This window comes from Lepidothrix coronata, unplaced genomic scaffold (genome assembly GCF_001604755.1).
Source record: "Lepidothrix coronata isolate B3197 unplaced genomic scaffold, Lepidothrix_coronata-1.0 Scaffold24, whole genome shotgun sequence".
Classification (NCBI taxonomy): domain Eukaryota; kingdom Metazoa; phylum Chordata; class Aves; order Passeriformes; family Pipridae; genus Lepidothrix; species Lepidothrix coronata.
In genome coordinates, this window is record NW_016690204.1 from 4,084,139 (window position 1) to 4,107,220 (window position 23,082).

The following is a 23,082-nucleotide window of genomic DNA, read 5'->3' on the forward strand; positions in this document are numbered from 1 at the left end:
CCATGTAGAAGGTTTAGCTTGTAACTTCCTTACCAGGATTCTTTCTTCTATGTTGAAAAAAGGGCTGGCAGCTTTATTTGTTTGTAGTAACCTAACTTTGAGAAGTTTTTCGTCATCACTACGGAGTGAAAATGGCTTGTACAAATGGGTATTAGTCCATGCTTTAACTTTTTCCAAGTACAAAGGAGCAAAAAGTGTGTTCTGAACCTTTGAAGATTCAGATTTGATTTTTTTGCATTGCATCAGATTTCATGTTTTGTGAACTCTTTGCCATGTACATTAATGACAGGAATGACAGTGATTGCACTTTCAAGGCTAATTATACTACCTAATGATTATAAAATATTCTTAAAATACTTCTTTTTAAAAACAAAACAAAACAAAACCCAACAGACTAAAAAAACCTCTCCCCACAGGCTGGACAAATCAACATCTGAGTATGTTCCTGAGCAAAGCTCTCATACTCTGGAGAGCATTTCTCATAAACCTGGCAAAACAGAGACAGCAGCACAGAAAAAGATATGCTGTGGAATCAAGTAATCTTCAGAGTTATTCTTACACCTGATCAGAACTGGAAGTTGTCATAGGAATGTGTGTTATCACTTATATGAGGCCTCCATATCTTTATTTCTTAGGTGTGCTGTGAATGTGTCATGGTATCTTAGTAGAGGGGTGTTCAGAAACACAGCGCAGACTTGTGATGGAACAGAAACAGGGAAAAGCTTCTTCCTGAACTGAACTACCAATGAAGTGTTTCAAATCTAAAAAAAAAGTGCTTTTCTACCTCAGATTTGTTGTGGGTTCTGGGTTATTTCCTTTTGTAATTTTAAAATATAAGTGGGTAAAACAACTTTCTTGCAGTAATGATTCTGTCTAGATCCACAATGCAATATTGTGTTTAGACACATTTCCAAGATTTATATGTGTAACATAGGTAGATTTAGCAGCTTTGTTGTGGCAAGAATGTTATGCTTTCAAAGTTATTTTGGTGTTCTTTTTTCCTCTTGTAGAGTTCAAAACAACAGATGAGTTGTGAAAGAGACCAGCTAAGGGTAAGTGCTCATGCAAATGTTATTTGTATAATATATTCTGTTCTTTTAAAACATAAGCAGAGTCTAGTTTGTGCTATTGACAGATGGATTACTTAATTTAAGAGAAGCATATTTAGTTCATTTGTTGCTTGTTGGTAAATATTGTACATCTCTCAATATAAAACAGCTAGAGTAGATCCAGGTTTTTCTTCCATATTGTAGTGAGATTTGGCAGCAAATAACTTTTCACAGGACCTCTTTTGACACTCAGCAAACCCTTCCTATGCACCAGGTGAAGGTCTAGTGGGAAAGGTCACTGTGTTTCTCAGACTGTCTCCACTACTAAGATTGTTTCAAACAAGAATTATCCTTTGGATTTTTATAGTCTGTGTACTCTCAGAAGAAATCAGTGCTAGGAGTGTGAGGGAGCTGGTATTTCAGTGTGTATGTTGGTTGTGTACAGTCTGTAAACAAGATGGAGTTCCTGAACCCAGGTTGCTGACCTTTATTTTGTTTTCCCCTTCTCCTGTGTTAAAGTGACTGTGTTAAACAGGTTTTAGTCCCTGCTCCCTTTAAATGCTACAGATCTCTGCAGATTGCAAGTATTTTTGATTGCAAGTGTTTTCTGATTGATTCTAGTATTTGGTTGGAAAGGTGTAAGAGCTTTCTTTGACTAAAACAAAAAAACCCTGACCAAACAAAAGCTTTTTCTTCATCCATATGTTGGTTAACAGACCTACATTTATTTGATATCACATGACAAGTATTTACTCGAAATTCCCTATGGAAGTAGAGAGGGAGAGGCCTGAAGGAAATGTGAGTTTCTGTACAAACAAAAATATTGTTGGAAATAGTCAAAGCAGCATTTTCTTTTATTTGTTTGCTGTTTACTAAACATCAACTATGCCTTCGTGACTTGCAAGTATAAAGAACATACTCTAATCTTGAAGTGCATGGTGCAGGGTTCTCATACATTCAGCCTTTCATTAGATTAACTCCACCAACATATTGAGATGCTTCAGCTGGTCCTCACCACGCTTGTAATGGGATTTTTGGTAAACAAGTTATGCAAGAGTGATGCATCACATACTGTCCTCAATTCTTTTCTTGCTGACATGTGCATTGCCATTGTACTGGAGCTGGAGTGACAAAGCTTTGTTTTATCAGTAGTCATGTCTCAACAGAGCAGCTGTCAAAGCTAAAATATTGCAATAGTACCTGAAGGACAAGCTTTTCAAGAGGTAGCAGTGCCTTGAGAACAAAGAAAGTTTTCATTTGGTTTTATTTTCTCCCTTGAACGAAGAAAACCATTGGTTTTAAATGTAATGTGAGGAGGCTGCCAGCTCTTTCTTCAAGTAAAAATGTGTGGATTTTCAAAGTAGTGGATAAAATGGGATGCAGTAAAAATTTTGTGTCTTTCTGTACCAGTATTACACATTTACATCTAACAATGAGCTCAGGGCTTTGTGTCATGTCAGAAACGTGACAACTACAGACAAAACCACATCTGTAACCTACTAAAAGTGGGTACATCCTCTCCTGCCCCTCCCGTGGTGTTCCTGTGACACAAAACACAGGTACCAGTGTAAACTCTGCTCCTGAGGCAGGGATGCCAGGAAAGCAATGCCCACCCAGAGGAAGAGCTTGGGGCTGTAGGACAGAAACCAGAACCCCCAAAAAGTCTCACACAGACACAGCAAAAGCAAAAAATACAGAGCTTCTCCTTTCCCCTGCCTGGTCATCAACCACCCAAACCTTCCCCAGTGCCAGGGATCTACTGGAGTTTTCACAGCTTGTCTGCTGGGATGCAACACAGTGAAATTTAAATATATTATGTGGAGACGCTGCACTTTTAACACTCTGAGGGTGTACCTTGACCATCCTGTCACTTTTAGGTTGGCTCTCCAGCTGAGCAGGGCTGTTAAAGTCGTGTTTAGTGGCTGAAATAGCTTTTGCAGGCCTGCAGTCTCTTCTTTAGGGGTTTGTGACCTACCTGTGAATACTTGGATGTGAGGCAGTCTCTTCACAACAAAATATTGTTTCATCCCAACTGAAAGAATTGAAATAGAACAAGAAAACAGGATTAAAATAATAAAATGCCAATATTCATTTGTGTTTGTTAAACCAGCTTATCCTTACATCATCTAATAATATAAAATTAAAAAGACATATTATCTCCCACCCTCCTTGCTAATTCTAAGATGAATATGTGTCTACCACTCTCCTTTTTCGATTCCCTAGTCATTCATTGGTTTACAAGTCATAAAGAAGTTTCAAAAGAAAGGCTTGTTAAAATCCTAATAGTGTAAATAAATAATTAGACATTGTGTGGCTATACCGAGAAATATCTGACTCTGCCTATAATCATTTCTTCAGACATTTCTCACCTCTTATCTGTTTCACTGCCTTTTAAATTCTAAGTGCAAAGCAGAGTGTCACTGTTCTGGAATAAAGCATTTAGAGTAATGAAACTCATTGGAGCCTCTGGCCATTATACATTATATTTACAATGAATGATAATCCTAATAATTAAGGAAGCCAGTGTATTTTCACCCCTTTCTGCTCAAGATTTGCAAAGGACAGAAACCACAAGTTGGTAACTTATTCACCCTGCCAACCTAGTGCAATTCCCAGTTAGACATTACTCTTTATACTTGAATTATTAAATGAGAAATCATACAGAAAACTCTGGGAATTTTATCTTTAGCATGGCTGATTGGGACTTTTTTATTCCATTTGGATACATAACACAAGCTGAGTTTGTTTTATATCCATCTGATTTTTAAAAATAAACAGAGCATTAATGCCGTTTTTCAAGTTTTACTTTCTCTTGGCAATGATTTTCATTACAATGTGCTGTCTCAAATATTAATTATTTTCATTTTTCTGTAATTTCTTTTTGCTTTCTAATCTGCTGTCATCTAAATCAAGCTGTACTAAACAACCAGTGTGTTTTTAAAGGCAAATTGAGTCCTCATTATTGCTCTCTCCACCTCCATCCACGCACTGTGCTTCGTCAGTGTTTCCTTTAAAGAAAATAATGATAGTTTAGTCCCCCTCACTCTGTTTTGTGTTATCTAATCCTGATTTATAAATCTCTTCTCGGACAGTTACACCCTCTCCTCTTCTCTGACTCTTTCCTGCTGCCACTTGCTGTTTTATGAGTCTCTGTGTGGAGCTTAATGCAGTTGTCATTCCTGATGCATTATAAATGACCTGGAAAGACACAGAACTCACAGCTTGCTCAAAATCATTTAAAAACACTTTTCTGCTCATATTTAGGTCTGAAAAACAGCCTTTGAAACAGGAATGATCCAGGTTCTTTAAGGCTGTGAAGAAGACCAGGATACCAGCCTTAGGTAGAAATAAGCTGTAGTACATAAAGCTCTAAAAAAGGGCAGTGACAGCCTCAGAAGTCTGTCTGCTGTTTCCACTGACCCTTCTTTGCTGTTTTGACTTTAGCCTAGCATTTTATTTTTTTTATCATAGCCTGAGGACATTACTTAAATGTACAGGCTAACTTAAAGCTCACCAAGCTTTACCCAACCTTCCTCTCAACTCATAATTTATTATTTTGCACTATTAACTCAGCATAATTGTTTCAAGTGAACTCCTGTATCTGCACTGACATGAGTTGTGCTATATAAGCTTTTGGTCCTCGTGCAGCAACACTTGATGAGCTCTCCAAGGTGGGCAGAGAGCAATTTTAAACTCTAATGTTAGGAGGGCTTATAAATGTTCCTGTGAATACCAACGAGGTCTAATGGTAAATGGTGTCATTAGCTTCCTTGACCTGAAATTTTCAGTGACCTAGTTGTTGCTCTAATTAACAGCTGCTTTCACATGTGCTTATTATCAAGATGCATTATATGCAGCCAGAGTTCCTTCTCTGGTCTGAAAAATGGGCAGGGCAGGGTTTTACTATCATCTCGTATTTAATATCAACTTTTATATTTTTATAGTACTCTAATTTTCAAGGAGACAAAAAGAATTTTTGCATTCAGTATTGTTCTGTTTGGCTTGTCTTTTACGTGGTAAATCAAATAAGCTCTGACATGGAGCCAAAAACGTATCAAAGTTATGCCAGGTAGGGAGAAAACAAAAGCAAAGGCATTTATGTCCAGCATAATTTTTAAGCAACGCTAATCCTGCAGTATTTAGCCCTTTTTGTGTTTTTGTTCAGTGCATTAATTCATCAGGTTTGTAATGTGCTCAGCTGTGCGGATGAGTTTTTCTGGAAACTTTGTGAAGAAGATTTTTGAAGCTCATCATTGTGGCATTAGCTTTTTCTCCAGTGATCTAAGAATAATCCATTGACATTTTTCGTGTACAGCGTTCCTCTGATGCACTAAGGAGGCAAATTTTGATTCAGATTAGCAGATGCTAATTTTTTGATCAGTTTGAGCTGAGCAAAACCAAACAACTGGAGAGAGGAAGAGAATCAGAGTGGAAGCAATTTGTGAAGTAGATGAGGGTTTTCTGAAATCACTTGGGTGATAGTGGGGCAGAACTTACGTAGTGCCTGGCCAAAGAACCTCTGCTTTCAATCCACCTCTTCCCACACTGGACTGGAGGAAAAGAAAGGCGTATAATAAGCTTGTTTTGTGAGTCAGTGATGTCTTGTTACCAGAAAGAACGCAGTAATTCACAGCATTCCTGCAAAACTGGGCAGCTTGTTCTGGATGCTGATAAAAATGTCACTGTTTGCCTTTCCTTCTGAAAATCTCTGGTCTGCATTTGCAAACAGCCCATGTACATTTTGCCTGGAAGAGTAATCTGGAATTACTCAATCTTATATGTCCCTCTCTTAAAGGAGAAAGGGTTAAAAGGGGAAAAACTAAGGTGTACTAGTAGAGTTGGATCGATCTGATGTGTTTACTACTTGTCCTTTCCTTAGGAATATGTAGGTTATGCTGCATTTGACGTGCCAGACAAGTGCCTTAAAATGATCTTTCTTTAGTTTCTGTAGTTATTCTTGCAGTGAGCTGCATGTGTCATCATCCATGTAGGTGTAGTGTGAAGATACAGGTAGGTGAGATCAAAAAGGCCTATTTTTGGCTCCTGATCTGTATTACACATTGACATGGAATGAAATAAGAGTAATCTCACTCACCACCTTACCAGCTCTGTTCCCAGTGGTTCCATATAGAGTATTTCACATCACAGTTTGGGAAAGAATTATTGGAGCTAAGATCTAAAAAAGAATAAAAGTATTGTCAGTAGTCCACCAAACTTGTGGGAAGAAGGGGTAATTGTAAGGATGTGATTTCATTTAAATTTTCACTTTCCTTGGCATGAATATGTACGGGGTGGGGGGAGGAAAGGCAACTAGAGAGGCATAAAATTGTCTTGCAGTCTGCTTGGCAATCCTGGCAAACTTTAGGAGCCTCCTCAAGAATAGTGACTCTTAATGCTGGCCTCCAATTTGTTGTTAGGTATTATGGTGATTATAGGAAGTAACAGTGGCAAGGTAATGAAAATTGTGGTGGTTCATGTTCCAGGTGACATGGCCTCTCCCCAGGAGGATGCTGTCACCTCCAAATGCTCACTGTTACCTCCAAATGCTCACTGTTACCTCCAAATGCTCACTGCCAATGGGCCTCTTTGATCAAGAGAAGAAAAAAAATGTTTGCAGCGCTTTGAATAGTGGTGCCACTTACTTCAGAGTTCTTTAAACTCTTTCAGGAATAGTTAAGAGGCCTTTAGGTATTGTCCTGACTCTGCTCTTGATGGAATGCCTTTCAGAAAACCTTCCATTCCTCTCCTGGTGTTGTTTTGGCATCTCTCTCAGAGAACAGCAGGGAGAGGATTTTCTACTGTTCAAAGGCCACTTTCTTCTGAATTCAACTTTGATTTTTGCACAGTCAAGTATTTTCTCTGTATGGTGCTTCATAATTGCTGAAATGGAAGGATTACAGTAATATTTGGTGGGGCTGAAGCAATGTTCTCACTAACTACCCATCCATTTAGTGTGACAGGCGGATTCCATCTAGAGTTGCAGCACACTATAGGGATTTCAGCAGCTCCTCAGTGTGTATTTAGACTCACAGCTATATAGAGACAGCCAGAGATAGGGAATTGCTTTAGGAGGTAGTTCAGTAAGTGTAATGAAGGTTCAGGACGTGGTAAACTTCTGAAGGGATAGGAGGAAATGGATTTAGTTGGCACAAGGGCTGAACCAGTGCCCACCATGAATTCAGTACCCTGCTTCTCTCTTCCCCCCGCTCCACAAACACGAGCAAAACACAACACTGGATCCACCCTGGATTTGGGAGCAGCTTCTGCCCTCAGAACAGCAACTTTTGGTACAGACTCTGTGCAGTGACTTCCTCCAGCTTCTGTTGCAGAGCACTCGCTGCGGTCGGGGATGCTGGCCTAGAAAAGAAGAAAGGTTTTCTTGCTTAGTTCGTATTTGTTGAGAGGGAGCTCTTTTTTTTTCCCCACACAGCTTTTGTAGTTTGTCTTTGATCATCTTGAAACCAGACCTTTGAGTGCACAACTTTAACAGTGTTTATACTATCCTGACTTATTATTTCAACCTCTGCTGTTGCTTAGGCAATTTGACTAGCAAAGATCATAGTGCCTTTAATGTCACACCTCATTCAAGCAGGAAACACTATCTAGTTTACAGTGCAATTTGGGTTGGCTTTTCTTTTTTTTTTCCCCTTGACTGTCTTGGATTTTTGCAGGTTTTTGGTTGGTTTTGGTTTTTTCTGGCTTGGGTGGGGGTTGTGTGGTTTTGGGGGATATTGTATGGTTTGGAGTTGGAGGTGCTGTTGGCTTGTACTATTTCTTTTTCTTTGTCACGAGGGTGAAAAAACCTGAAAAAAACAGGAAAAGCTTTTCAGTTGCAGGTAGCTGGGCTGGATTTTTAACATACTCTTCTGCATGGTGGATTTCTATTATCATTTATTTATATAGAAAATAACTGACAGAGTAACTAGATTTTTAAAGGGAACAAAGGAAGCATTAAGAATATTTTAATAACTGAAAAAAAAACCCTCATCTTATATGAACTATCCAAACAATGTAGTTTTATTAGGACATGGAGTCACTGGGCAACATTGACTTCTTGAACCACTGTTTTTTCAAGTAGAGAGAATGAAGGAATATTGATTATAATATGGGCATCGTGTTCTAGTGTTGATGTTAATGGTCATTTTATGTTGTGTAAAATCCTTCTAAACCTTTCTTGTTTACACTGGTCAGGTTTGCCACTCTACAAAACCCTTTGATTATGCTTTTTTAAGTAGCTGCCAAATTTTTTCAAAGCAGTAGAATTACAAGGAAGAATAAGTTAATCCTAAACAAAAACTCAGATGCATGCATCAATATTTACATGTATGGATGTACATACAAACATATATCAATATTTATATACAGCTTAAAGATCCAGTCCTACACATTGTAGCTGACATCCACCATAGTGTAAGATAAAGGGTGAAATCTTTGGCCAGGATTTTAGAAGTGTGTACTTGTTCTTAGTCTTCCAGTCTTTTATTAGTACTTAAACAGTGACTGTGGTCTGTTCTATTCTGCTGCAAAATCCCAAGTTGTCCTGAAAGCCAAGTCTCTCTTTGTGTTCAGCAGGAGTGGTTTTCTTGGTACAAAATCCCAGGAAGCAGGATAAAGAAATAAAAAAAAGGTACACTAAACAAACCAAACCAAGCCATGTTTTATCAAGCTGACAGTGGGTTTGCACCATCTTGAAGTTTTGGGCTCGAGCAGGGAGCCATTCCTGTTGTTGGAAGACAGATGAAGAGAAGTAGAGAATTTCAAAAATAACTTTAATAATTTGTCTTGTCTTCACAAAGCCTTGAAGCAAAAATTTCTTTAGTAAAAACTGAATTAGCCAGAGTTTCACACTTTTCACTGTGTTTACAGAAGCTGTTGGAACAGTAAGATCAGCAAACGTACATCTCTGTATCTTTTTGATGCTTTCCTAATGTGTCCTAAAGAAGGGCAGTGGGATCAAGGGGACCCTGAGCAAGTTTGCTGATGACACCAGGCTGTGTGGGGCAGTCACACACTGGAGGGAAGGGAAGTCATCCAGAGGGACCTGGGTAGGATGCAGAGCTGGAGCAAGGTGAGCCTCGTGAAGGTCAACAAGGCCAAGTGCCCCTTGACTGAGACAATCACCAGTGTCAGTGGACAATTTAGGGACAAATTGATGGAGGGGTGAAAGAAATGCTCAGCTGGTATTCTTCTTTTTGTAGCAGGAGATCTAGAGGATGCATTTCATAAGCCATGAAGTTGAGAAAGGCAGAAATGCTTTGCTGGTTTGTAGCATCTTTGTTGTTTTGCACCCCTGGGAGAAGCTGACCTTGTTTCAGGAGTGTTTTTTCCTCCTGCTGGTGTGTGTTTTGGAGCTTTGATCACCTCTGTTAGCTTTAAAGACAGTATGGCTTAGACAGGGAGAGGGAGATATAAAACCCAAGTACACCATATCACAGGCATTTTATATGCTCCACTAATACCAGAAATTTAAGCCCTTAATGTGAAGGAGTGGCTACGGATGTGTCCCGAGTATGTAATCAGATGCCATGGAATCTGTTATTCCGTAGGTAATGGGCAAAAATACAGATATTCTCTGTGCTCACAAGTTCCATTTACAGCATTTCTTTCATACAGCAGTTGTCTCTGCCTTTGGATTCTTAACATGTCTTTGAGTACAATAGTGGAAGTAAAAAGTGGTGTTCATCTCAAGGTCACTTTGCTACTTGAGAGCAGCTGCCCTCCAAAGAGCACATAATGAATAGTTTTATTACCTTTTGGTTGGTTTTCCCTTCGTGCTATAGATTACTTCATATGCTATCAGCTCATTTCTCTTTTTTCTCCCCCCCCCCCCCCCCATTCTCTGAACTACTGCTTTCTACAGCTGTTTTCATCCTTGTTAAAAATCATTTATATAGCACCATAAATTACAGGCACTTCACAAGAGCAGAGTAAGATACTGCTTTTGGCCCAGTAGTCTCTGGTTCAGATACATCCTCGATTTCTGGTTTGCCTTTTGTACTTAGCACAGTACCTGGGAATTTTAAGGTAGATTGCATTAATCTCCTGTTTTATTTCCACAATATTTCATGATCAGATGATGTAGGTATTTCATGATCATGATCAGTTCATGTGATGTAGGTAACTCATCATTGTTTTGCTACTTAGGGTGGATTGAAGATTGCAAATACTTCTGCTTCCTAATAATTCCAGGCACACAGTTTTGTGCACGTACATTTACATCTAAAACCTGCAGGCACTGGAAACAAAATCCAGACTCTTCATCATTTAGCTCACCCCTTCTTCTTTTTTTTTTCTTCCCACTGTAACTGGCACTTCCCATCCTTAATATTGAAATCTCCCAGGAATTTTCTCGTGATATTGCCACAGTTCCCAAGTAAAAACCTGGCAACACATTCCATAACGATGCCTTTGAAAAGGTAGTTTATTTTTTTGAGTTTTGGCTCACTTTGTAGGCCCCCAGCTCAAGGATATGTTACTCCTGGGCTACTTCAGTCCTGCTTCCATTAAAATGCACATTTAAAATCTAATTGTAGTTATTTGATTTGCAATTAAGAAAAATAGTTCCCGTTATTTGCCTGAAAAGCAGTAATCCAAAATACAGCAGAGGTCTGTTACTGTAACTTTACTATTTTCTTTCACCTTTAAACAGAGATTTTTTTTTCTTTTTTTAAATCCCAAACAACAGATGTAAATCTAGGAAAGACTATTAACTCACTTACCAACTTAATTTATCCTAAGCCCTTGAAATGTGCAGGTCTTGAGTGCTGGTCATCTTCCTACTCTCATGCTCAGATGGAAATGTGGATAGGATAGTATAGGACTGGGGGGATTTCTTTCAGTTCTGATAATCTTATATCCAAAGTATCTATTTTACAGGGAGAGACAGTAAAATATTTTGAATATTCATCAGTGCTAAAAATATAACGACATTTTTCTCAACTTGTATGTATCCAAATTTTAGAATTTGTTCACATGTTGACATCAGAACAGAGCAGTCGTGGTGTGCCAACATTGCCATGCAGTTCCTTCTGGTTTGAAAACAGTAAGCAATGCTTATTATACAGTTCTCAGATGTATTGGATGCAAAAAAATTAGTTTCCGTATTCTATTCAGTACATTAAAATTGAGATACTTCTGACTGAACCAAAATAATTCTAAAAAACGGTTTTTTTCACTAATTTCCTGTTTTGAAAAGCTGTTAGAGACTCCAAGATAATACATAAGGGTATTGGGTTTTAAGTCTCAAAAAGACTTTTACCATTTTTAGAGAACTCTGTGGCTTCTATGATACCAAATATATAATGATATGAAAAATGTGGACTTTTATTTAGAAAAGATTGAAAGGGAAAAAAAAATCCTATTTTTCCAATTTTTTAATGAAATTGTGTTTTCACATTTCATTCAGGATCACCCAAGTTTTATTTTGAAAGGGCTGGAAAACACTTATTAAAATAAAACTTATTTTCATAACTTTCTAGTTATTAAAACTAGAAAGAATCTGAGTAAACACGCAGCTGTAATCATATTGCAATTAGTGTGACAATAGAATGTAGAGGAAACTCCGTTGAAACAAAGGGGTTTTTGATGTTATTACAGTAAAAAGCAAAAGCAGATTTATGTCCCTGCGTGGTTTTCTGAACTAAATCCCAGGCAAATGCTTGCCATGTTCCTGCACTGTTTCCTTTGCTCTGTTGCTGGGACTAAAGCCCAGTGTTGCTGCTGTGTTGGATGGAGCAGTCAGGTGCACATCTCTGCCTCTTGGGTGCTTGGGTTCCTGCTGGACTGCAGGGAAAACAGGGAGTGAACATTCCTTCCTTGGCCAGGTGGAGTTAGGAATCTAAACAGGATCAGAATTTGCAGCATAGAAATAATCTTAAAAGATGTATCTTAATCAAAGAAAGAATCGGGTGTTTGTGCTCCTTGACTTGCATGTTTGGATATCCATAACCATGGAAGGGTTTAATCCAACCTGGTTGGTGAACAGGGAGACTCAGTGCACAGAGAGCAGCTGAGTTGAATGCTCAGAGGAAAACAACACAAAATATCACCTCTGAGTGGCCAGATGGGCTTTATGCAATCTGATACTGCAGTCTGGAGTCTTGCTGCCTCTAAAGAATTGCATTAATGAGCTCTGCTCATGGGGAATTTCCTTGTTTGAAGTGCAGGTTGTAATGGAGAAGAAGCCTTGCTGGTTACCCCTTTGCTCTGTGTGGACTTAAGAGACTGTCACTAAATAGAAGCAGGGCACCCAGTTCTAAATGTTCTTTGCTGGTATTCCACAACAGCACGTTAAATTTCATATGTCAAAAAAAATCAGAGTATCTTTTGAAATGCTTTAATATTGTTTGTTTGCAAAGATGCTGTGGTTTAGCAAGGTCTTGCTGGGTGAGAAGCAGTAAAAGACTGTGATGCCTTTGATCAGCATTTTGCAATTTGCTCTGTGTGTGGAGCCCAATTGGGACTGATGTAGTCCCAGAGGGAAGGGGTAGTGATGCTGTTACCCAAGGCTGTGGTCACACAGGCTGCTCCTTTTTCCCATGTGCACAGGTTTTTTTGAAGACAAAGGCAGCAGATGTTGGGTCAGCCCCTTGCTGCTGCTCTCTTTCAGTCTCGCTCAAAGTGCCAACAATGTTTTGTCCTGGGAGGTGCTTCAGAACTGTGCAGTAATCTCAGGCTGCATCAGAATGCTGCCATCACGTTAGTGATTTGTCTCTGATGAAAGGTGGGACAGTAAAGTGAGGAACAATCACTCCTTGTGATGCTACTGGACAATTTCCCTCCCGAGGAAGAAAAAAAAAAAAATCTCAGTTTTCACATGCACACAAAAGTATTTTCAGTCTATGCTACCAGAAGACTCTACATTTAGATTTGGGAGTGAGGTTATATTTCCAGAATTTCACTGTCTTCAGAATAGGATGTAATTTGGTTTATTTTGTTTTGTTTCAGTGTCAGTACATGTGCATTTGCTGTTGGAAATAGTTAACTTTGCATTTTGTTGCTGGGGAAGAAGTATCCTACTGATATGAACCATGAACCCCCTAGGAAAATAGAGAATACGTAGATTCAGAGCATCTCAGAGCCCAAATTAAATATTTAGTGTACAGGCTGGATCTCTCCTAATGGAGAGTGTCTGAGGTAAGCATGGCATCTCTAATGTACAATCAATTTAATAACTGGAGGAATGGGCAGCTGGTGTAAGGAGAGAATGCAGGGAGTATTTTGATTTCAGACAAAAGAGTTGTGTGATAAGTGAACTCTGTAATTGTGAGAATGAGTAGTCAGGGAATCCAGCTCCACTTTGCTGAAGGAATTTCTGACGGTACCAGGAGGCAGTGGGGTGGTCTGAAGTGTGCACAGGTTGGTTTGATCATTGCCTGGTTTACTGGCCTTTGGGTTGCTGTGCAAGTGGGTGTAGAATCAGAGGCCTGACAGGCTTTGTAATGCTTGAAACATGCAGGCAAAAGTATTCCAAATTTGACCTTCTGCAATAAGCTGCATACTCCCCAAATTTTTTAGACCAGAGAAAAAAAAAATCATTCCTTCTGTGGGGATGTTGGAAGGGGTGTAGTGACCTAGTCATCATCTGCTGTCACTGTGGGCAAAGCAAGGCACAGGTCTCTTGTCTCTGTGTGTTCCTTGGAGCAATGTTGTGGGCATTTACCTGCAGGGTGCATGTGCAGCTACTCAACTACAAGGACTTCTTTACAAGTAGTTGCATCTTGCACTAATTCTTCTAGAAATACCTGTCCTTCAAAAACAACCGTGTCCTGTCTAAAGAAATTCTAAATCTAGAGGTGGGTCTTTGTACTGTTAAGCATTCAGTGTGAACAAGAACAGATCCATTCAGAGATATGTCATGCTCCAAGACAACAGGAAGACAGTCCCCCTACCAGACTCCAAGCAGGCACTCTTCATCTCATTTTGTCTCCTGACATTCCCTGGGTTCCCTCACCTGGTTTGGACTGATGGGCAGAAGCTTCTCAGTAAATTTGAAGTGATCTCAAAATAATTTGAGTCACTTCTGCAAATCCAAATTTGGGCATACATGTACATACAGCACAGTGCATGTATTGAGGAAACACTTAACTGTTGTCTTGCTACTTACTTGTCATTAATGCACAGATGGTTTCAGTAAATGTCAAGGGTTGCTGGAAAACCATAATCTGAGACCTATTAAAGGGGAATGTTCAGTGAGTCTCACTACAGAAGCCAAAAAAAAAACAACAAAGAAAGGGCTGTGGAGAATATCTAGAGACATCAAGATGATGGAGAGAGTCCTACAAGTCACAAAATGAAAGGCAGGCAAAGATGCCCAAGTGTTTTTGTGGTCTGGAAGGCAGCCAAAGAGGCATTGATTTATTAAAGAGCAGCATCACGGCTTCCTTTTCTCAATGTGATGGTGCCATTACAGCTCCTCAAGCAGTCTCTGATTTCCTTGAGAATCAGGACTAGGAATTTCAAACAGAACATCAGAAGAAGATTCTGAAGAGAGTTATTTTCAGCCCAGTGCCACTGCCAGAGCATCACTCTGACTGCGTGTACCTGACTGGGGAACTCAGTGTGCCAAGTGTGTGCCAGCGTTTGCACATGAGGTCCCTGATTATTAAACACAGCACCTACTTCTGTAAAAAGTACCCCAGCAGTTGTGTACACAGAGTTTCACACTCTGCAGTTGTACATGGGACACAAAAACCAGCTTTAATGAGACAGGTAATTTAGCAATAGTGAGTAACCCAACAAAAATTACATACTCAGCTGTTTTGTTCACAGAGTCAACTCAGTGCTTTTCTTGTGCACTGGGAGTGGCCAGCACCTCTAGCATCACCTTTTTGCATCATCAGATTCTGTGATTCTTGTCTATTTTTGTAGATGTGTGAATCCTCCTATTTGTTTCTTTTCCCTGTTTTCTCTCTGGATGGCCAGTGTTTTAGTGTTTTAATTTTCCATACAACATACACACCTTCCCCCCCTTACAGCACCTCCCTAAAACCCTGCCCCTGTGTCTACTTGTTTGTCATTTTACATGCCTGGAGATGGGCAACACCTTCACCAGGACAGTGCTCTGGAGGCCCTTCTGATTTTGTGATTGGAGATCCTGAGCAACCTAATGGCAAGGCTGGTTCTGCTGCTCTTCCCAAGATTTCAGCTGGCTGGGAGCAGATTTTTTGCCTTTTTCATGCCATGTCTGTTGTAGCAGCGCTGCTGACATCAGCCTGGGAGGAGGAGGAGGTGTGCTTTTAGCACACACTGTGGAAATGCAGGTCCCTCACCAAATCAAAACAATGATACAGTTACCAGGCTGTTCTCACCTTGTTAAAAAACGAGTGTGCCACGGAGACAGAGCATGAATTAGCTTTGTCAGGTATATAGGCAGAAATAACAACTGATAGGTTTGCTGTGATAAGTTCTCTATGATGGCTTTGCTGAAAGGTAGACTGTTTCATGATTTACTGAACTATTATAAGTGGTAAAACTGATCCATTTGTTATCATCCAGTGCATAAAGACTTCAGGATTTAAGGAGCCTGCACTAAATAACAAAGCAATTTATAAACTCATAAACTGAAAATTACAGGGAAGAAGTCCTTAAGTCATTGGTAATAGCAACCTTTTATCATGTTAGTGATGATTATCAAATGTTAACCCCTACCCCGCTTTTTAAAACAAAACCTTACCTTAAGATAGTTGAAATTACTTAAAGAAGTCATGGATATAACTTTGTATTGATTTATTGTGCAAGTGTGGCAAGTTTTATTTATTTACCTGAATGTCATCCCTCCCCCCTGCCCCTTGATGTCCCTACATCAAATGATGTGAACTGATTTATGCTTCTGCTGGCAGCAGCATGTTGGCTGATGTCAGCTGAGGAATGGGATTAGTTGGCTCTACTACTGGGTAGAAGGTCCTTACCCAAAGCAAATTTGAGTGTAGTATCTTGAAAAGAGAATCCTTCTGTATTTCAGCAAACAGATAATAGTTAGCAATAGTTGGTTTCAGCTTAGCCTGTCCTAAGGAGAATATAATTATGTGTCCTGCTGTGAAGATGGAAATACCCTGTACCGGATTTTAAAAATGCATTATAAGACTGTAAGTTGTCTTTGTGTTCTCTTGAATCAAAGATTTTATGGGCAGTGGAAAGAAGATGTTGACTAAAGCTAAGCAAACATTTGCCTGGAGGTAATTTTTCTCATGACATTAGTTTCTTTTTTCTGCTTGAGATTATCCTGAGATACTAAATTCATTCAGTTTTATTCAACCAATCTAAGTTCTCAAGGAACAGATGAATCAAGAGCCACTTGTTACCGGTACTCAATATTTGATATCCAGCTTGCTTTGCTGAAGTGTGAATGATTACATGCTGAACCAGATCTGTGTCTTTTTGTGATCTGTATGAGCATAGTACCTGAATCAAGCTGAAGATTTGCAGAAACACCTGGGCGTTATCCAGAAGGAAATTGGAGAGCCATACTAACATTTCAGGAAATTTAGTTAAAGCAATGTTTTCCAGTAGCCACTAAGTTCTGATCCCATTGTCCTTGTGTTAATTTTCTGGTATTTTTCTTTCACAGACTTTATTCTAAGTAAAATCAAGTCCATCATTACCCCACAGCGACACCCTCCCAGATCAGGACTGAGGCTGGAGCCCAGTTATGACAGCTTAAAACCAGGAGAGAATATGTGAGGTTTTCCTCTGGCTGCCAGAGTTTTCCTTGGCAGAACTATTGGCTGAGTCTGGTCTCACTAAAACCAGCGAAAAAGCAGGAGCAAAATAGCACCTGCCACTGAAATTGTGGATAAGGGGTTGAGCTGTTACCAATCCAACAATGATCACTTGGTTTGGGTTCATTATAGTCTCTTAGTTACCCAAAAAGTCTTGTCAGGATAGAAGTTTGAATGTTGAGAGAAATGAGCCGCTCACTTTGTTCCAGAAACATCACAAATGGAGTGAATTTACCAGGCAAAGGGTCAGACCCCTCATGGTTCTTCCCAACATGTGCTAAGAAGAGGGCAGGCAAGTTCCATTTTGCTGTCTAATGGGAAATGATCAGCTGTGAGCATCCCATGCATGTGGGATCTGAGGAGGCTCCCATCTGTCTCTGTCCTGCTTGTCACTCCTCGGACTGTGCACTGAACACAGTTCTTCAAACAACCAGGAGTCCTGACTCGATATTTTTAAATTGTGGTGATGTCTAATGACCAGATTGTTGGCTGGTTGCTCCTCAGGCTTTCCTGGGACTATATTCTGACCTTGTTGTGCAGCAAATGAACACAGAAACTAATTTCTTGCATCAAAAGCGGCAGAAGTGGTAAAGTAGTAGAAATTAATTGAAAATGAATAAAAAACCAAAACTGTGTGGTGAAAACACAGAACAGTTTATAAACCGACTGAAGCACACATAAAGTTGTGCTTCAGTTGCTCCTCTGCAGTTATGCTGAATCCAAAAAGCAAAAGCCTGAAAAACAGCAGCAGCAAAACCCACCCCCTTAACGCTGCAGTGATTTAAGAGCAGATTAAGGGCTTGTTTTGTTACCATACCTCCTAACCATTTGCAGTTTTTCATTTCATAAATAGCAGTGATAGATGAGGCCGTTAAAGTGTGGAAATTAAGCACAAACACAAATATTTTTAGCTTTCTAAATGTTTCAAATTATTTTTTGTGTTCTGTGTAAATTATGTGAGATTTTAGTCTTGTTGCAGCTCATGTATCACGTGCATCATTGGTATCTTTTCTTGGTGAAGCTCAAGTAAAAGAAACCAGTTCATTACCAGTAATGTCAGCATAATCATTACCATCACACTCCCTCCCTCCTTTATTAAGCTTTTTTTTTTTAAAAGAATTATTAAATCCCTCCTCTGATTTAAATTCTGAAGAACAGACTTTAGTTGAAAACATAGACTTGTTAAAGTCAATAAGTTTTGTCTTTGCAATCCATATTGCAATCAAATATATGATTTCAATATCCTTCTATATGTTGATGTAGGACCTAAAAAAATAGAGATCATACCATTGAGCACAGAGATTACTTTGATGTTCTTGCAGCTCCTACATCCTCTAAAAGAGGAAAAACTTAGTTTGCATTTTTTTTATCTTCCAATGCAGTAAGCAGCAATATCAATGCTATTTCCCATCTTCTGTGTCATTAATAAATATGCCAAGAGATGTCCATGAATTATGGGCCTTTAATAAGGTAATGGAACTCTTAGAAACTAGAGCTTGATTTTATGTTTGGGTTTTTTTTAAACCTGAACTGCTTAGGTGCCAATAAGAAAGTGCTGATCACATACATAACTAGTCTTGATTAATCACGAATACACAATTTATTATTTCATTTTTGCTATTAGCAACTATTTTAATCTACCCTTAATATCTCACCAATCCCTTGTGATCCCCCAGGGGAAAATATATCATGTTCTGATTGATTATAAAAGTTAAGGCTGTGGTATGAGCTTGCACAGAAATGCTGTGCTCTGAAGTACCTGTGGAAGAGCCTCATATAATGTCTTTGGGAGCATCAGAGGACATGGGCCGTTATCAGCAAATAACATATACTCAAATTTGTAACAGAGTTTCTGATTGCTCGTTTTTTTAAAGGAACAGCAAGATTCTCATTGATTTCAGTAGCCTTTAACCTGGACCAGATGTCAGCTGTCTTGGACCAGCCTTTGTTAAGATTATTGTGGTCAGTACCTTCTATTTACATTTTTTTTGCCACTGTTTGCAAATCTAGAATGTGTAAGAACTAACCTTAGTGCACAGGGTTTGGTTTGAACTTCAGTCATAGGTGCAAAAACCAGAGTGATGTACCTGTTTTCAATCATCTTTTTATCCAGGTTTTTCTACCCGTGCAGAAACTACAGATGATCTGAACGAACAAAGTATTTAATAATATCTACACTAAAAATAAACCACTTCAAATGAATGGTTTTGTGTAGCTGCATTAGAAATTGTTCCACCTGTTTGAAGGAATAAGAGACGAAGAATTGATTGAGTAACCAATTTAATAATGAAGAGAATTTAGAATACAGAAAGATTACTTGAAAGCCTCGGGAAACAATTCAGTGAAGTTTTATATGCTGCCTGTGCTCCAAAATAGGGAAATTTTGATACAAAAGTGATTTATAGTCAATAGCTGTGCACAGCCTTTTATCATATTAATAAAATCTTTACCCAGTCTTTGAAAATTCTAAAGCCTGCTGTGTTCAGTTGAGGTGCACAGATCAGAGAGAACTGCTGGCTGGCAGATGTGCAGATACATTATCAGAAAATGTATTTTCAGCCTAAGCACTATAATCTAATTCATTCTAGCATGATATTCCAGGTTTATTATAGTGTAACTGACTGCTGAACACAGTGCACTATGCAAAAGACTAAATGAGGTGAAAGTGTACAGCTTAAAGGTGACCACGTTAGGCCATTTAGAATGCTGAATATTAGGGCTTAAACTGATTTAAACAACTCAAAACTGTAAACAAAAGGCTTTTCTTTTCCTCTTGAAGTGTATCTTGAAGTGTATCTGTGTAAAGGAAGTGACTTTACTTCATGAGACTACACTAAACTTATTTAAAATGTAATTGTTCTTGTACATTACAGTGAAAGTTATCACTTCGGTAACTGCTATGTTAAATCTTTCCCTTCTGCCTCCAATAAAAGAGGCAGCAACCTTTTACCTGGACATAATATTTGGCAGGTCAAACATGAATAGCTCTGTGTGTTTATATATATATATATCTTTATCTATATAAACTTCTCTCTATATATTTTAATGTTAGGTGTAATATGAATTCATAGTTTCATTTTCCTGTTAAATAATATTGGTGCTAGAGCAGTTATTTTTATTTGGGTTTCACCCTGGTGGTAGTTTCCCATTGGTTTGGGAGTATGGATTTTTGTTTGCTCCCCCCAGTCCTGCTTTGCTGTTATGTCTCCTTGTTACAGGCTGTTTCAGCAGGTGCCTCTCCATTTGCCACCTGCCCTGGTGCAGTGAACGATTATGCTATTTAGTTAAAGCATTTTAATTATTTAGATGGCATTTTACCTTATATGGTTAGACCGAATATGTAAATGGACAGGAGTCTCTAGTTAAAAAGAACAACAATTTTTTTTCTGAAGGAGTGCTCAGTCTCTGACCAGAGATAATGAATAAATAATCAAACATAAAAATAAGACAAAATTTCTGTTTAATCTCAATCCCATGGCTGTTTTTTTTTTGTTATACTTCTTTTTATTTATTATTGATTTATAATTGTTATGTACATACTCTAGTAGTTGGTGCACTTAGCAGACAGACTGTGTGTGTAGCTTTCCACATCAATACCTGAAGCGTATTATGGTCATGGTGTGATGTGCTGCCAGTTCACAAGGTCAGGGATGATTTTCAAGTCCAATAATGCAGCCTTAAAAGTGACCAAGGGTTTGTCTTCTTTACATTGTAAAAATGTTTCTCACCTGAGGATGCTGTTGATCGATTTAACTAAATACATTGTATTTAGAATAACATTGTATTTAAATACATTGTATTTAGTTAAATGAGTTAAAAGTGCTTTCTCAGCCTTTGCAAATGATTTCTTAGCCTTTTTTAGCAAATGATGAAACTATAATAATAAATAATAATAATGGCCAGTCTTCGCGAGCGAAGATTTGGGAAAGGTCATTAAGATGAAACTATAAGTTGTGGTCAAAAAAAACCCCAAGTCCCTTCCATGCTCACTCATTTGCATAAACTACCTCCAACTTAACAAAAAAAAAGACCAAAAGATCCAGTTCTCTTTATTAACTTTTATTAAATACCCGAATCAAAATTCAGATTTTGGTTTTACAACGTGTGTTACGGTGAGGAAAAAAGCCTCAGCCCTACCAAAAATGAATTGAATTAGCGCAAACCCCTTTCCTTCTGGCGGGATTTACTGCTCGCATTCCCCGTTCCTCACCCTGTGGCAGCTCTCTCCCAGCAGCAGGAACAGCAGCAGCAGTAACACCGCGGAGTCAGTAGATGGCTGTAGAAAAGTGCGTTGAAGGCTCCTGTGCAGCGTAATAAGATTGGGAAAGGCCTTGACCTGACTGGATGCGGCTTTTATCTGAAGTACATTTAAAGAGATAAAGGAGAAGCAGGGTGCAGTACATGTTCCTTTCTTTTCTGCAGGAGCTTTGCTTTGAGTTTAAAAATTTCTCAAATGCGGGATTTGTGAACTGGGTCCTTTAGCAAGGAGAGGTAATGGCTTGAGTGCCACCGGAGTCACCTGCTATTCTCTGAGGATTTTTTCCTCCCCCCCTCCCTCAAGACGTCTTAGAAATCCTCCTATAAATTCCTGCGGAGGGGGCGTCTGTAGATCCCATAATAATAATCAGGAAGTGGTATATTCCCATTTATTTATTTATTATTACTATTTTTTTCTTTTTTTTTTTTCCTCTCTCTCCAATGTAGTTGGCTGCCTTTAGTGCACGGACCTGCTCATTAAATAGATACACCAAGAATTGTTACCTAAGCAAGCCTGACAGTAAAGAAAGGACAGACTGAGTTAGGGAGAAAGAGGGAAGAAAAAAGACAGCCTGAAGCAAGTCACTTCACAAGCAGAAAGAGCCACTGAACGAATGCTATTCTCATAAACAAACTTAAAAAAATACCTTGTATAAGAAGAGAACTGTGAGGACTTGACAGAAAAAGGCAAGATTTCTACCCACTGTTTTCAGTTTTCCTTCCAGACATACTTGGTGAAGTAAGGAGACTTCTGTTTGCTGACAGAGCCCTTGATTTCTTTCAAGATGATGATGTATTTGTGGGTAGGTAGTGTCTCTCTCCATGTCAATCTTTTATTAATAAATTGACTTTGGGACTGTAGATTTTAGCCTACGGTCCCAGCATGTTTGCTGCTGTGTAAAGGTGTGTGTGCTGCAGGAGAGCTCAGCGTTAGCCACTGTACAGTCCATGTGCTTGCATTTCCAGTGAGAGCTTGAGCAAACTGGTTCATTAACGTGAAGCTGTAATTTATTTTCAGGGTTTGCAGGATGTGGCATAGTGCACTGCTTTCTTTTCATTGCCTTAGAAAATATTGCAGTTGTGTCTGTAAGATTCGCTGTGTGGTTCAGTCGTACAACAAATGCTGCATCACTTGTGGCTGTTCAGAATTTGCTTTCTTTGTAAGAAATGAGACAATCTCAATATGATTACAACTTGTAATGTGTGTTGCTTAACTTGGTTGTTTTTATAGCAGTTGTCACAGTCTGTCTTGGCTTTTGAAGTTTCTGGCAATTGACAACCGCAGATAAAGAAATAGATGAAATGTTCCTATTCCTGTGATTTTTATATTCAGCACTGTTCCGATTCCTTGCAGCAAAATGTGCTCACCTTAAAAATAATGTTGTACTGTGGCATGCATACTGTGAATTAGTAAAGCTATTACCCTGTTAATTCATCCAGGTGTCGGTACAGAACGTGTTGTTTTTTTTTTCTGAGCAAACAACCCCACAAAGAAATCAGTGAACAAATAGACGTACTTAAAAGCATTTCTGTGTTCCTCTTCAAAGCCTGGACACCTTCTGGGAAAATATTTTAAACTAATCTCATTTGACAATCTATTTATTTATTTAATTTAAATGTATGTAAAAATAGAAAGGCGTGCAGCTAATCTGGGCCAGCTCTGCAGAACGGGCTGCACAGGAGCAACATTTAAGTCTTGGAGATATTATCAGTAATCGCTCCTTCTCTTTCTAAACCGCTCGTAGTTCACGCTGTAAATCTCCCTTTATGGCTCCTTCTAATTTCTCTAGACCCTCTAATGTACCGTAGTAACTTCTGTTGTCTGTGCAAAAGGCGCTGAATGCAGACTTTTAAGTTTCTTATTTCAGTTCTTTGACCTGTGCTATCGTCTCGGGAGCTCACCAATCACTGAGCCTGATGATTTTGTCTTTTTCTTTTTTTTTTCCCTGTGTTCTGTAGTACCAGTCACTTTAATTTTCACAAGCAACTGTCTATGCATGTAACAGCAACCTCGATTGCTGCTTATTTTTAACTCTGATTCTTTATTGAAGCTGTGT

General features: G+C 38.9%; 1 protein-coding gene across 23 annotated transcripts in view; it reads left to right on the forward strand.

The window, feature by feature from the left end:
- Window positions 1-23,082, forward strand: part of RBFOX1 (RNA binding protein, fox-1 homolog 1) — a 1,165,955-nt gene that overhangs the window by 785,652 nt on the left and 357,221 nt on the right. For 20 of the 23 annotated variants that reach the window (XM_017808961.1, XM_017808958.1, XM_017808962.1 and 17 more), the window contains one exon: window positions 1,011-1,052. The exons of 1 other annotated variant lie outside the window; for it this stretch is intronic. In XM_017808961.1, coding sequence (XP_017664450.1) covers window positions 1,011-1,052 — 42 coding nt within the window. Of the gene's footprint in view, window positions 1-1,010; window positions 1,053-21,536; window positions 21,829-23,082 lie in introns of those variants that run through there. 2 more of the 23 variants (XM_017808972.1, XM_017808979.1) reach the window with 2 other exon arrangements.